General features: G+C 47.2%; 1 protein-coding gene across 2 annotated transcripts in view; it reads right to left on the bottom strand.

Annotated features, from left to right (window-relative positions):
• Positions 1-881: 881 nt before the first annotated feature.
• SCN8A (sodium voltage-gated channel alpha subunit 8) overlaps positions 882-13,811 on the bottom strand; it is a 47,814-nt gene continuing 34,884 nt past the window's right edge. For both annotated transcript variants that reach the window (XM_036399923.2, XM_036399924.2), the window contains exons 20-26: positions 11,297-11,419; positions 7,531-7,815; positions 6,632-6,685; positions 6,186-6,323; positions 5,400-5,504; positions 4,265-4,535; positions 882-3,214 (exon numbers count right to left, since the gene is read on the bottom strand). In XM_036399923.2, the coding sequence (XP_036255816.1) occupies positions 2,067-3,214; positions 4,265-4,535; positions 5,400-5,504; positions 6,186-6,323; positions 6,632-6,685; positions 7,531-7,815; positions 11,297-11,419 (2,124 nt within the window). In that variant the 3' untranslated portion in view covers positions 882-2,066. The remainder of the gene's footprint in view (positions 3,215-4,264; positions 4,536-5,399; positions 5,505-6,185; positions 6,324-6,631; positions 6,686-7,530; positions 7,816-11,296; positions 11,420-13,811) is intronic.

The following is a 13,811-nucleotide window of genomic DNA, read 5'->3' as shown; positions in this document are numbered from 1 at the left end:
CCCTGACCCCAAGGCTGGGCCCTGACCCCAAGGGTTGGTCCTGACCCCAAAGATGGGTCCTGACCCCAAGGCTGGGCCCTGACCCCAAAGATGGGCCCTGACCCCAAGGGTTGGTCCTGACCCCAAGGCTGGGCCCTGACCCCAAAGGTGGGTCCTGACCCTAAGGGTGACTCCTGACCCCAAGGGTTGGTCCTGACCCCAAGGCTGGGCCCTGACCCCAAGGGTGGGTCCTGATCCCAAGGGTGATTCCCAACCCCAAAGGTGACTCCTGACCCCAAAGGTGGGTCCTGACCCCAAGGGTGGGCCCTGACCCCAAGGGTGGGCCCTGACCCCAAAGGTTGGTCCTGACCCCAAAGGTGACTCCTGACCCCAAGGGTGATTCCCAACCCCAAAGGTTGGTCCTGACCCCAAAGGTGACTCCTGACCCCAAGGGTGACTCCTGACCCCAAAGGGTGGGCCCTGACCCCAAGGGTTGGTCCTGACCCCAAAGGTGATTCCCAACCCCACCCTCCACCCCAGGAGTGCTGTGGGTGAGCTCCCCGAATTCCTACCAGCAGAGGTATCGTGCTGCTTTCTCGTTGTTTTTGAACATTTATCTCTACCAAAAGAAGTGTCTACGCTGCAGGATGGAGGCTGAAGGATAATTAATATTAATGCTAAATATTGCAGGATACAACTGACCTTGCTGGCTGGTTGAAGCCCTAGGTTTTGGATTTACAGTGACATGGATAACAAGCCATTCCCAGATTTATCCTCTCCCCTTTGGTGAGGTCCAGAGCAGCATTTTGGAATTTTGTTCTGTTTCAGTGTGCAAAAAACCATGGCTGTATGGAAAAGAAAGTCAAAGTTGTTAAACAGACACACACAATTCATTCACCTGCTTGTTCTGTTGGGGGATTTTGTGGTTTTAGAGTTACACTGAGGTTTTGTTGGGTTGGTTTTGTTTTTGTTTTCTTCTACTGGCAGGTTTATGGAAGATTCTCTATGAACTGGGAGTACTGGTGCCGGGCAGGAGCATCACTAAGGTTTCTCTCCAAAATACAGTGTGCGGGAGATACTCAGTGGAGTGCCTCGAATTTATGGCTTCACACACCTCTGTGGACAGGTGACTGCGTGTCCCCTGGTTGTGGTTCCTCATGCATGGTCCCTGGTCATGCCGTCATGCAAAAATCTGCAAAATTCTGCAAAATTCGCTTCTAGGCGTTAACGAGCACTTTTTGTTTTCTTGGGGGGGGGATCAGCCCGAGCTGGCTCCAGGCTGAAGGTGCCCGACGGCCCCATCTCCCAAACCAAGTAAAGCCCATGTAGAAAGTAGAATGCAAATAATAAATCTCAAATAAACTATGGTAACTCAGTGGGCTTAATGGGTGCTTTGTTTCGTTCTCTTTTTTTTTTTTTTTTTTTTTTGTTCTACTTGTTTTAACTCTTTTTTTCAATTTTTTTCCTCTTTTTTTTTTGATTTTATTTTGCTGCTTAACTAAACGCAAATCTAGTTTTGCATGAACAAACCCATTGACATTGTGACTCCTGGGTTTTCTTCTGAGAATAATCAACAAAATGGGAAAATAAAATCCATTTGGGGCTGCTTTGGAAAACACATGAATCCCAGCAGCGGGTTTTGTTGCTCTGTGTGTGTTTGTGTGTGTGTGTGTGTGTGGTTTATTTTGCTTGTTTGTCCTAAGTTGCATTGACTGATGTGGAACATGCAGTATCCACCTGCCCAAACAATAGAAAATCCATTTTTTTTCCTTTTTTTTTTTTGTGTTTAAATGTTTGTTTACAGGGTCCTTTAAACAGGTGGTAGGTCACTGCTTTAGATGCAACGCTGTCACACAGTAAGCAGACTATGTTTGGTATAAGATCTTCAGGTAAGTGTCTCCACAGCTGTTCTGTATTGATATATTTCAGGAAGTTTGTAAACAATCTTTTTTTTTTTTGTTTTTTTTTTTTTTCACTTGCAAATATTTTAATTCGTACAATTCTACTATTTTTTTTGTTGTTAATTTTTTTCCTCTCTCTCTCTCTCTCTCTCTCTCTGTGTGTGTGTGTGTGTGTGTGTGTGTGTCTCAAGACTTGGCCGCCCTGCCGTCTTTTTGTCTCTTGGCCTTTTCTCTCCTGCCCTCCTCCGCCCGCTGCTGTTTCTCCTTCTCGGGTTTGGTGACGCTGTCGTAGGACGGCAGGGACGCCGTGGAGGGGGTGCCCTCCTTTTTCTCCCTGTTGGCTCCCCCGTTTTCCAGTTTGGTGGCGGCAGGCCTCCGGCTGATGAAGCCCCGTCGTGCCAAACGAGCCCTGTAAGCCCTCTGGATCACCACCGCCGACACCTCCTCCTGCTTGCGCCGCAGCGTGGTGGTGATGGGCTCATAAGACACTTTGGAAGGGTTGGAAGCCACAAACCTCTCCTCCATCTGCTGTCTCAGGATATCCAGCTCCCCGCTGTCCCCCAGGACACGTTTGGTGAAGGCAAACAGGATGTCCAAACAGTGGATCCTGTCCCCACTTACCATAGGCAGGTCCATGGCGATGAGTTCGATGGTGTTGGGCTTCGGGACGCGCAGGGGATGCTCCAGGGCGTCGGCGAAGTCCGCCAGCTTGCTGTACTCGATGAACTGCGTGGCGTCGGGGTCGAACTTCTCCCAGATCTCGTAGAAGGTCTCGAAGTCGTCCTCGCTGAGCGGGTCCGCGCTCTCCTCCGTCGCCACGCTGAAGTTCTCCAGGATGATGGCGATGTACATGTTGACCACGATCAGGAAGGAGATGATGATGTAGCTCACAAAGAAAAATATCCCCACCGAGGGGTTCCCGCAGTCCCCCTTGAAGCCGCTGCCCGGGTGCTCCTTGTCCAGGTCGCAGTCCGGGGGCCGGTTCAGGATGGGCAGCAGGAGCCCGTCCCAGCCGGCCGAGGTGGTGATCTGGAACAAGCAGATCATGCTGTTGCCAAAGGTCTCAAAGTTGAACATGTCGTCTATGCCGGCCTCGTGCTTGACGTAGGCGAAGTTGGACATGCCGAAGATGGAGAAGATGAACATGACCAGGAAGAGCAGGAGGCCGATGTTGAACAAGGCAGGCAGGGACATCATTAAGGCAAAAAGCAGCGTGCGGATCCCCTTGGCTCCCTTGATCAATCGCAGGATGCGGCCGATGCGAGCCAGGCGGATGACTCGGAACAGAGTGGGTGACACGAAGTACTTCTCAATGATTTCAGCCAGGAACATCCCTAAAGGAGAGAGGCAACACGTGTGACAGGGGACATGCACAGGCTGCCGCTTCCTCTGGGCTCAGCGGTGCACGGGACACGCGGAACTGCGTGGGTGGATTGTTCAGAGGGTGCCTGGGACGGAGGGGTCTCGTGTTCAGGCAGGTAAACGCTCCCGAGGAGCAGGGGAGGGACAGCTCTGATCTCTGCTCCTTGTGAGCAGTGAGGGGACAGCTGGAGCTGTGCCAGGGGAGGGATAGCAGGAGAAGATTCCTCTCCCAGAGGGTTCAGGCAGTGCCCGGGCTCCCCAGGGAATGGGCACAGCCATTGTGAGGTTGTGCGTATTTTGCAGGTTAGATGCTAAAAACCTCAAAACCTGTTGGAGGAAACACGGATTGAACATTCAAACAAACTGCAAACAATGTGGAAAGGCCTGTGCTATGGCAAGAAGCACTGTAGGGCAATTTTCAGGGGTTACTGAGCATTAAAATATTCTGATGAAGTGACTGAAACTTCACATTTTTACAGACAGAGCACTTGTCAAGCGGTTTACCCCACACAACTGGAATATCAGAACAGAGGGAAGGGGCATCAGTCAGGGCTTCATAAATAAATTCAGATAAATTCTGCCACAGTGTCTTCCCAAGGCTCAGAGAGAACCTTGAGGTCCTGGTACCTACAGATCCCTTTCAAAGACATGTTCTACCCTAAAAATGCCAAACCAGCCTGGCACTCAGTGACCTCTAAGTGTGGAAGTGGTTTTACAGCAACTTCTGTGAGCCAGAGAGAAGTTTTATAGAAGGATCCACATTTACCCCTGAAAGAGTTTCCTACCAAGGTAGTTGGCATAGAAACCAAGAAAAAAAGAAGGATAAATCAGAGAAATTCCAATGAGCACTTTGTTTGTCTCTCGTGACCAGTGAGCAAAGTACAAACTTACGAGCTTTGTAAGAATGTACAGAAAGCATGCACGCTAAAATAAAAACGGCTTTGAAGCCTTCTGAAAACGCAGTTGTGCTGCCTTGCGTTGTCTCTGTCTCAGCCACGAGCTTTGAGAGGTGTCACACTTACCCACGATGGACAGAATCACAACCACGAAGTCGAAGATGTTCCACCCGATGGTGAAATAGTAGTGCCTCAAGGCGAACATCTTCAGCACGCACTCACAGGTGAAAAAGATGACAAACACAAAGTTGATCCAGTAAAGGATGTCCTCCATCTGCTTGCTCTGCGTGTCTGTCTCCACCATCATGGTCACCATGTTGAGGCAGATGAGCATCATGATGACGATGTCGAAGGCTTGCTGAGTGACAAAGTCGAAGACGGCTCCTTGGATGCGGTTCTGGGGAGCAGGAGAGACAAGGAACCCAGTCTGAACAACAGTCATGGAAGCGTGGAATGGTTTGGATTGGAAACGTCCTTCAGACGATCCCATTCCACCCCCTGCCCTGTCCAACCTGGCTTTGGATACTCCCAGGGGCACCCACAGCTTCTCTGGACAGCCCAAGCCAAGGCTTCACCATCCTCACAGGGAGGAATCTCCTCCTAATTTACCATTAGCCAACAAATTCTTGCACCACTGGTGGAAAGAGGGACAAGGATGTAATTGTGTCAGTATTGAACAGAGCTTTCAAGGCAAACCCTGCCCACGAGCCAGTCTGGCTATGGCAAAAGCAGGAAAACGGGATTATTTATACCCCAACATGCTGCTCCACCCCTGCTAGCAGCACATCCTGCTCTCTGCTGGGCCTTTGCAGTCACAGCTGGGGAGAGCAGCCAGATCCTTGCACTGATGGGCACCTGCAGGAGAACCCAGCCCCTCTGGTGTCCTGGCACCAGGAGCAGGATGCTGGATCCACACAGCCCCTAAAGGACTCAACCCAACCCCCTTTTTTGGCTTTCTGAGGGATCCAGAGCCCTTCAGAAACCAGGGAAATGAGCTCGGTTCTCCACCAGCAAAGCCCCCAAGGCTGGATGATTGCCAAAGGTTCTCCTGCGAGTGCCTGGAGGTTCCTACTCCACATCCAAGGCCTCTCAATCAAGTTAAGTTCTGGGATTTCTTGGTTCAGGTGATGAACTGATTAACACCAACCCCAGGACAAGTGTTTCAACCTTTGCAGGTGACAACTGAGTTACAGTGACAAAACCAGGGTCCAACATGAGTTAAAACTAGGGATGATTTTGGGTTATCCTCTCATGTACTCACCAGAGGTCGGGGAATGGGTTTTTGAGGCTTCTTTGAGCCCAGTTTTTTCATGGCATTGTAGTACTTCTTTTGCTCTTCTGTCATGAAAATATCTTGACCTCCAAAGTAAAGGGGCAAAAGGAAAACTGGTTACAATCAGCTCATGAACCAGAGGGGAAAGGAGTAAAGCCCAGCTCAGGTGAGACCTGCCAGGTGAGAGGGTGGTGGCAGCTACCTCAGACAGAAATAACTCACACTAACACCCAGGGTGCACTGCTCTTAATTAAAAACAAAATTTTACATTTCCTATAAATTGAAATTTATGGTTTTCATTGCACTGCCTCCTTCCACACCCCTCTCTTCCCTCTGTGGTGAGCAGCTGTGAGGGCATTTCCAGGAGCTGCAACCACGGAAATCCATCCCAAATTTGAGCTTCATCCTGGGGTATTTTAAAGGGACAATGGTAGAAACCCAAATTCACAACTTTTTTTTTCAAAGAAAAGCAGGATTTGAGACAGAGACAGAGGCAAGGAAGACATCTTGCTTCCAGTCTGTATTTTAGTCAAGGCATAAAAAAAAAAAAACCCAAAATGCATGAAAATCCAGGGAAAATGTTTAATCTGGCTGTAGTTTAAACCAAGCATGTCATGCTCAGCCATTCCTCTGAGGCACCAAGAGGCCCACAGCTCTAAAAAAGGAGCTTTGTGCCCCAAAATGACTTTATTTTGCAGAAAAACCCCACCAGCCTGAAGAGCCAACAGTCTTGGAACAGGTCTGAGCTGGAATCAGCAAACACAGATCACTTATCTTTTTCTTTTGTTGATTGAAGTTGTCAATGATGACACCAATGAACAAGTTCAGGGTGAAAAAGGAGCCAAAGATGATGAAGATAACAAAATAAATGTACATGTAAATGTTGTCCTCGTATTTGGGCTGCTCTTCTTGCTGAAGGGGAGATAAGAAAAACAACAAAGAGCATTTCAAAGGCATCGTACAAGCACAGGCAAAATGAGATTGGTTGCGTTTCCAAATCATCAAAGATCAAAAACCGGTTGCAACAAAAAAAAAAACCAACCAGAAGAACCTGCCCTTTTTGGGATTTTCTTCAGCATCTTTTAACTCATGAGACCCCCAGAGCAAGGGAAACAACCCCAGCATTAAATACTCGCTACCAACACAATTCTACAACTTTTACTCTCGATTTTAGCAAAGCAAAAGAGCAGACAGAAACAAGGGGAGTTTTGCCAGGTTACCTTTCTGGAATCTACAGCTGCATACATGATGTCCATCCAGCCCTTGAATGTAGCCTGGCAGAGAAAACACAGAGACAGAATTCACCCAAAATATAAGAATGATGCCAGCTCTGTCAGGGACTCCCTGGCACTCTTGATGGCCCTGTATAAGGATCTTTAATATTATTTCAACATTTCTCTTTTCATTTCATCTAAATCACATTAATCAAGCTGAAGGAGTCGAACCTCACGAGGTTCAAGCAGGCTGAGGGTGAGGGGGGGATTTGGGGCCTCTTATTGAGACCCATAAATTAGGAAAGAGAAGAAATATAAAATGGCAAATTCATTCCAGCCCTAACCCCAGTGGATGCTGGATTTCAGAGAGAGGGAAGCCCATAAAATGCACCAGGAGCACTTGGTATTTCCAGCCCCTCAGTTTGGGGTGTCTTAGAGCTCCAGCCCCTCAGTTTGGGGTGGTTTAGGGGGGGGATGCAGCTCCATCCCCTCAGTTTGGGGTGGTTTAGGGGGGATGCAGCTCCAGCCCCTCAGTTTGGGGTGGTTTAGGGGGGGGATACAGCTCCAGCCCCTCAGTTTGGGGTATTTTAGAGGGGGGATGCAGCTCCAGCCCCTCAGTTTGGGGTGGTTTAGGGGAGGATGAAGCTCCAGCCCCTCAGTTTGGGGTGGTTTAGGGGGGATGCAGCTCCAGCCCCTCAGTTTGGGGTGGTTTAGGGTGGTTTAGAGCTCCAGCCCCTCAGTTTGGGGTGGTTTAGGGGGGATGAAGCTCCAGCCCCTCAGTTTGGGGTGGTTTAGGGGGGATGCAGCTCCAGCCCCTCAGTTTGGGGTGGTTTAGGGGGGGGATGAAGCTCCAGCCCCTCAGTTTAGGGTATTTTAAAGGGACAATGGTAGAAACCCAAACTTACAACTTGCAGCAGAGCCAGATATCCTGCCCCAACGTTGTCAAAGTTAATTTTCACATTCTTCCATCGGATCTCCGTGGAGTTGGGTGGCATCAGAGCCTCGCATTCTGTCTTGTTGTTAACAACGTCTATCTCAAAGCGATGCTCAGCTGTTTCATTAAAGCAGTAATGATATTTCCCGGCAAACAGGTTAACCCCCATAATGCTGAAAATCAGCCAGAAGATAAGGCAGACCAACAAGACATTCATAATGGAAGGGATAGCGCCAACCAAGGCATTGACAACCACCTGTGTTGGAAGGGGTGGGAAAAAGTTTCAGTATAAAACACGAGGCAGGAGACAGCAAGCAAAAGTACAGCTGTTTTTGGGGGGAATGGGGGAGGCCACTGACATTGGGCTGGGCCTTGATCCGTGCAGAAACTGGCAGTGAATTTGTGGCAAGCTTCAAATTCTGCTTCAAAGGCAAGCAGGGAAGCTGTGTTTTCAAAATATGTGTTTGTATTATGATTATTATAATGTATATTGTATTACATCATATTTTGTATATGGTATATAGTATATTGTATGGTATGTATTATACATTGTATATAGTATATTATATAATGTCTACTGCATATTATATATTGTATATTGTATGTTAGATATTGCATACTATTGCATATTGTATATCATATATATTATATTATATTATATTATATTATATTATATTATATTATATTATATTATATTACATTACATTATATTACATTATATTACATTATATTACATACATAGTATATAATACGTATATATTTCAAAATAATTTCTCTTTTCAAGCCACATTGTTGGATTTACGGAGTCTGGACTCTTTGTTCTTCAACAAACCAATTATTTTCTGTCATTTTAACTGCCCAAAGGCAGAGGGGGGCTCAGACTGTCGTAACAAACAGGCTCCTGATGGAATTTTCTCAGAGCCAAGTGTGAGGACACTTCAGCTCCTGGATTCCAGAGGTTTTCCCAGCCAGCAGCCCCTGCAGCCATTCCCCACGTTCAAACAAGGCTGTTTTCACTCAGGGCCTGGTCCTGCTCCCTGCAGGGGCCCAGGACCAAGCCCAGCATCACTGTGGTCACACTAAAGCACGGACTAACACCGAGATCATACTGTGGACTAAGCAAGGCCAGTCGTGTAGTCCCAGGCAGAGAGCTGAGCATGCAGCCTGGCAGGCTCACCAGCACACAAAAGCCACGGTCCCTCCTGCACAGGGCAGCAAACGCTCGGCAGTGAGGATGGGTTTTGTCAGAGCTCATCTCTTCCTAATTTTAGCCCTTCACGGTTTGGGAGCGCCGCGTCCCTGAGCATCCCCGGCCACCGCACGGCCAAATGTAAGCTTTTAATAGAGGCAGGTCAGCAGGATGTTAAATCTTTTATGATGATCTCCTAATTTAGATTCCTTTAATAGATGAACATCAGCTGAACTATCTGCCTTAGTTTTGAAAGGCAGCTCAACCACACACGGGGACTTGGGAGGCCCCGAGGGTGGAACATCGGCCACGGCTCCTCCTGGTCCTTCTGCTCTCCTTGCTGGAAGCCACCACCACCCGTGGCCACCACAGCAGCTTGGACCGGGCTTGGAGGTCTGGGCTGCTGGGAGGTGTCCAGGGGGTGGGACTGGATGGGTTTTAAGGTCCCTCCCAACCCAAAGCAGTCTGAGATAGTAAAACGGAGGGAAAATGAAGACCATAGTGGTCTAGATGGTGAATCCTCCATTCCAGCTGGTAAATGATGTCAGGAATTCATCACTACAGCCAGGAGGGCACAGGTGAGAGCCCCAAAGGGCTGCAGGTGGATGCCTTTGCTCTCGCTCTCCCTTCATCCCAGCAGGATGCTCAGCTGCTGGACCAGCAGCACTTTTTGGGTCACATCCTCCTAGGAATACATTGATTTATTCCATTGATTTATTCCAGCTACCACGTGAAGCAAAAGAAGGGTAATATCCTCCTGCAATATGGTCCTTTCTGGTTCATTGACTCTACAGAGCTTTCCAAAAGGAGGGAAAGGAGGAGCGTGGCTTTTGTGTGCAGACTGACAAGAACACATGCACGTCTCACAGCATCACTATCAAACTCCCCGACCGAGCTCAGAGCAGACCAAGCTCCTGGAAATGCAGATTGCTATGGAGGAGAGAAAAGCAAAGAACTACAGTTTCAGTCTCCTTTGCAAAGGCATTTCGGATCTTTTGAATTGGTCTGGGTGGACGGGGCACTGACACTTGTCTCCAAAACAAAGGAAAGGTAATTGGGCCTAGGGAGCTGACAGGGCTGCAGTCATAACCATCAATTTTCCTGTGGTGAAAATCCCCCACTTGAGGCACGAGAATTTCCTGCCTGTACATCAGAAATCTTCTCCCCAGCATGGCTTAAAACTAGCTTTTAGTTTCTCCAGGTTTAGTGCTAGGCCTGTTCTTTGTGATCAAACTTCTGGGTCGGACCCAAACCCAGCCCAGCGAAAGCTCCACCTTTGTGTGAAAGGAAATTTTTCTTCCTTTGTGCCTCTGCTGTGGATTCAAATCTAGAATTAAACTCACGACACAAAGAAATAACAGCAGGAGAAGGTCTTAGAGAGGAAACACCTCCCTTGGATTTGGAGCTCAGGTATTTCTGTTACTTCCCAGGGAGTTTGAGGGGCCTCCTCAGCTCTCTGCTCCTCCTGGGCTGGAATCGGGGCTCAGTTATGCTCCAAAGATCAGGAGGATCCAGGTGGAATTGCCCCACTCAGACCCTGAAATAAAACTGTGACTGCTATTCCCTTCCCTTATTATTTAAAATATGTGATTTTTTCCTCTGGTTATGATCTAACTGGGATTTAGTACAAAACCCCACATTCTTGTTCTAAGAGCACCTGGGAAATCCATTGATATGAAATACCCTTTATTTCAGGTTTTTACTATTTTTTTTATATTCTTAGGAGACTCTTTCAATCCCAAATGGGGAAAAAAGCACCAAAATGTCAGAATATTAGTGGCAAAGCAGCCAGACACTGCAATAATTGAAACACCCAAGGGAGCGGTGCCAATTCGAGCCTGTTTAAGTTCAATGCTTTGCTTGTGCTTTGTTCTGGTTCCACAGTGACAGGACAGGGACCAAAAAAGCATGGAAAAAAGGAAGGGGACAGAAAGGAAAAGCTTCACTACCAGACAAGGCTGCCAGTCACCACCAGACTGGACCGAGAACAACAAGGTGCAACAAGAGGAGTGAAACCAAAGTTTTCAAAGAGCTGAGCTCCCCCCAGTCCCTTCCTGCAGCGACCCACCAGAGGCAGCAGCCTTTTCCCCCTGGTTACTTTTTTAAAAACCCCCTCTCAGACAGAATCTTTCAATCCAATTCCACCAACAGCCAACACCTGGAGACCCTGAGGTGGTTCCAATTCTGCTTCTTTGCACCTGGTGATTCTCCCTAGGTAAAAAAAATGTTACAGCTGAGAAGCCCCTCGGATGCTCGAGGTCAAAGCCAGGCCAAATGAGAACAGCCAAGTGTCAACATCGGCTACAAATGGGTGGTTTGGGCCAGTAATTAATGTAATGAGGCAGCTGATGCATCTCCCTTTGTTAGAGGGGAGGGTGCAGCGGTGGGCAGGGTGAGGGTACATCCACATAAAGGTGATCAAGTCAGCAGCTGCATCATGATTCTGTTTGGAATTTTCTTTCCACCGGTTTTGATCAGTTCTAGCATGCTTTCAAAAATAAAATGCTCCACGGGCATGCAGAAGGATCAGCTGCTAATGGCATCTTACCCTCATCCCCTCAAATCGGGACAACGCTCTTAAAGGCCTCAAGGCTCTTAGTGTCCTAAGGGATTTTATGGCACCTAGTTCCGAGTAGCCCAGGGCATTAGCTATAAGGCTGACTAAAGAGACCTACACAGAAAATAGAAAAAAAATAGAAAAAGAAACCAGAAAAAAAATAGAGAAAAAAACAAAAAAAAAAAAAAAGAGAAAGAAAGAAAACAAAACAACAACAACAACAACAAAGAAAAGAAAAAACATAAAAAAAAAAAGAAATTAAAAAAAAAAAAAGAAAAAAAGAAAAAAAAAAAGGTTCCAGACTGTTAGATTGGATCCCCTAGCCCTGATTGCCCAGCCCAGGAGCCACCTGGGCCGCCCCAAATACCGAAGCCATGACACCAGCTGCCTACTTCACTTGACTGAACCGACCTGGAAGGAAATAATGCAGTTGAGAAAAGACCAAGAGGGGAGAGATCAGTGAGAGAGAGAGAGAGAGAGAGAGAGAGGCAGAGACACACACGGAGAGGGGCTGTTGGAAGGAAGAGCCCAAACGATGACAAAAACCTTACCCTCGCCCTTTACCGGCTGCAGGGATCCCGGCGGCGCCCATGAAATTTAAGCCAGACAAATGTTAAAGGTACCTATGAGAAAGAATACAGATAAATACACACACTGCACACCTGGGCCAAGCTCTGCACAGCCGCCGCGGCGCTCTGGGAACGCTGAGCCTCAGCCCAGCTCCTCCTGCCTCAGCGCCCCAGCCTGGGGCAGATGTTGGACCCCATCGGTTGAAGATGTTCTGAAAATGTTACGTGAATAAATTTTTTTTTTTTTTTTCCCCATGAATGGAAATTTTAAAATGTAGTCATTTTCAACCAAATTGGCTTGAAATAAATAAGAGTGAATAATAATTTTAAACCAAATTGGTTTCAAATATATGATTTTCTCTCTGGTTATGAGCTAATTGGGATTTAGCACAAAATTCCACATTCTTGTTCTAAAAGCACCTGGGAAATCCATCGATACAAAATACCCTTTATTTCATTTTTTTACTGCACTTTTTTTTTTTTTTCTGCATGTTCTTAGGAGACTCTTTCAATCCCAAACGGGGGGAAAAAAGCACCAAAATATCAGAATCTTAGTGGCAAAGCAGTGAGACATTGCAATAACTGAAACGCCCAAGGGAGTGGTGCCAATTCAAGCCTGTTAAGTTCAATGCTTTGCTTGTACTTTTTAAACCAAATTGGTTTAAAACCAAATCCCCAAATTTCCGGGAAATTTGGTTTTAAACCAATTTTGGGCCGCTGATGAGTGGAAGGACATCACTGCCAGGGTAGGGAAACTTCCTCAAACGCCTCCCATGCAAAACCAGGACACTGGCACACAGGGCAGCTCTGTTTTCTGCCTGCTCTGACAGTGATTCTGTTCTAGAGCTGTTCAAATTCCTGCGCTGAGCTACAGCATTTCTGATCCCTTTTCCAAGGCCTTTCCAAGTGGCCCAGTACAGCCCAGTACAGCCCAGTACAGCCCAGTACAGCCCAGTACAGCCCAGTACAGCCCAGGGCTTCCCCGCACGCTCCTGCAGCTGCTGAGGTTGGGACTGGGGGAGAAGCCAGGGAAAACAGGGGTGTGATGGGGGAAAATGGGATGAAACAGGATTGGGATGAGGGAAAATGGTCACCGCGCCTGGGGACTCCCAGGAATTGCTTTTCCCAAGGTTTTTTCCACATCCCAAAACCAGCATCTCCTGTTTTCCCAATTTTTTCCCAACCCCAGCTCCAGAATCCTCCATTTTCCTCCAGTCCAGGTGTTTTCTCCCTTTTTCCCCATCTCAATGCTCTCTTCCTCCCATTTTTTCCCAATCCCAGCTCCATCTTCCCTCATCCCAATCCTGTTTTATCCCATTTCCCTGCCTCCCATCCCAAATTTCCCCTGGTTTTCCCCAAATCCCAACCTCATCAGCCACAGGAGTGTGCAGTGAAGGACTGGGATGTACTGGGTCATACTGGGTGACCTGTTGAGCAGCCTGGAGCCGGATTTAGGCTCTAAATCTGAATTTTCAGAGATCCTTAAACCCACCAAGTCCAGACACAACTCGGCCACGTGTAAACAGTGACAGACACGGCACAGCAGCTGCCACTATTCCCATTCTTTGCTACCATTTTCCCTATTTTTTGCTACCATTTTTTCCCATTTTTCTCTACCATCACGCTTCAGACAGATAAAAAAGAGACGTAAACCTTTTTTAAGGAAAAAATAAAAGAAAAAAAAAAAAAGACATCCATGTACAGCAACAAACAAAAGAACACAGGAGCTCCTCCTGGACCAGCTGGGGTTTCAGGTGAATTCTCAGAATAGGACACTTCCTATGTATTATTTTTTTATGGAAGAGATATTAGAATAATAATTAGAATTAATAGAATCAATTAGAAGGATGATCCTTATCCCACACTTATTTCTGGGAAATATTAAATCTGAATTTTAAATGCATAAATGTGTGGGAAAATTGAGATTTTATCTTTTT

Source organism: Molothrus ater, chromosome 30 (assembly GCF_012460135.2).
Source record: "Molothrus ater isolate BHLD 08-10-18 breed brown headed cowbird chromosome 30, BPBGC_Mater_1.1, whole genome shotgun sequence".
NCBI lineage: Eukaryota > Metazoa > Chordata > Aves > Passeriformes > Icteridae > Molothrus > Molothrus ater.
Note: the sequence above shows the minus strand (reverse complement) of the source record. Positions and strands in the feature narration are given on the sequence as shown.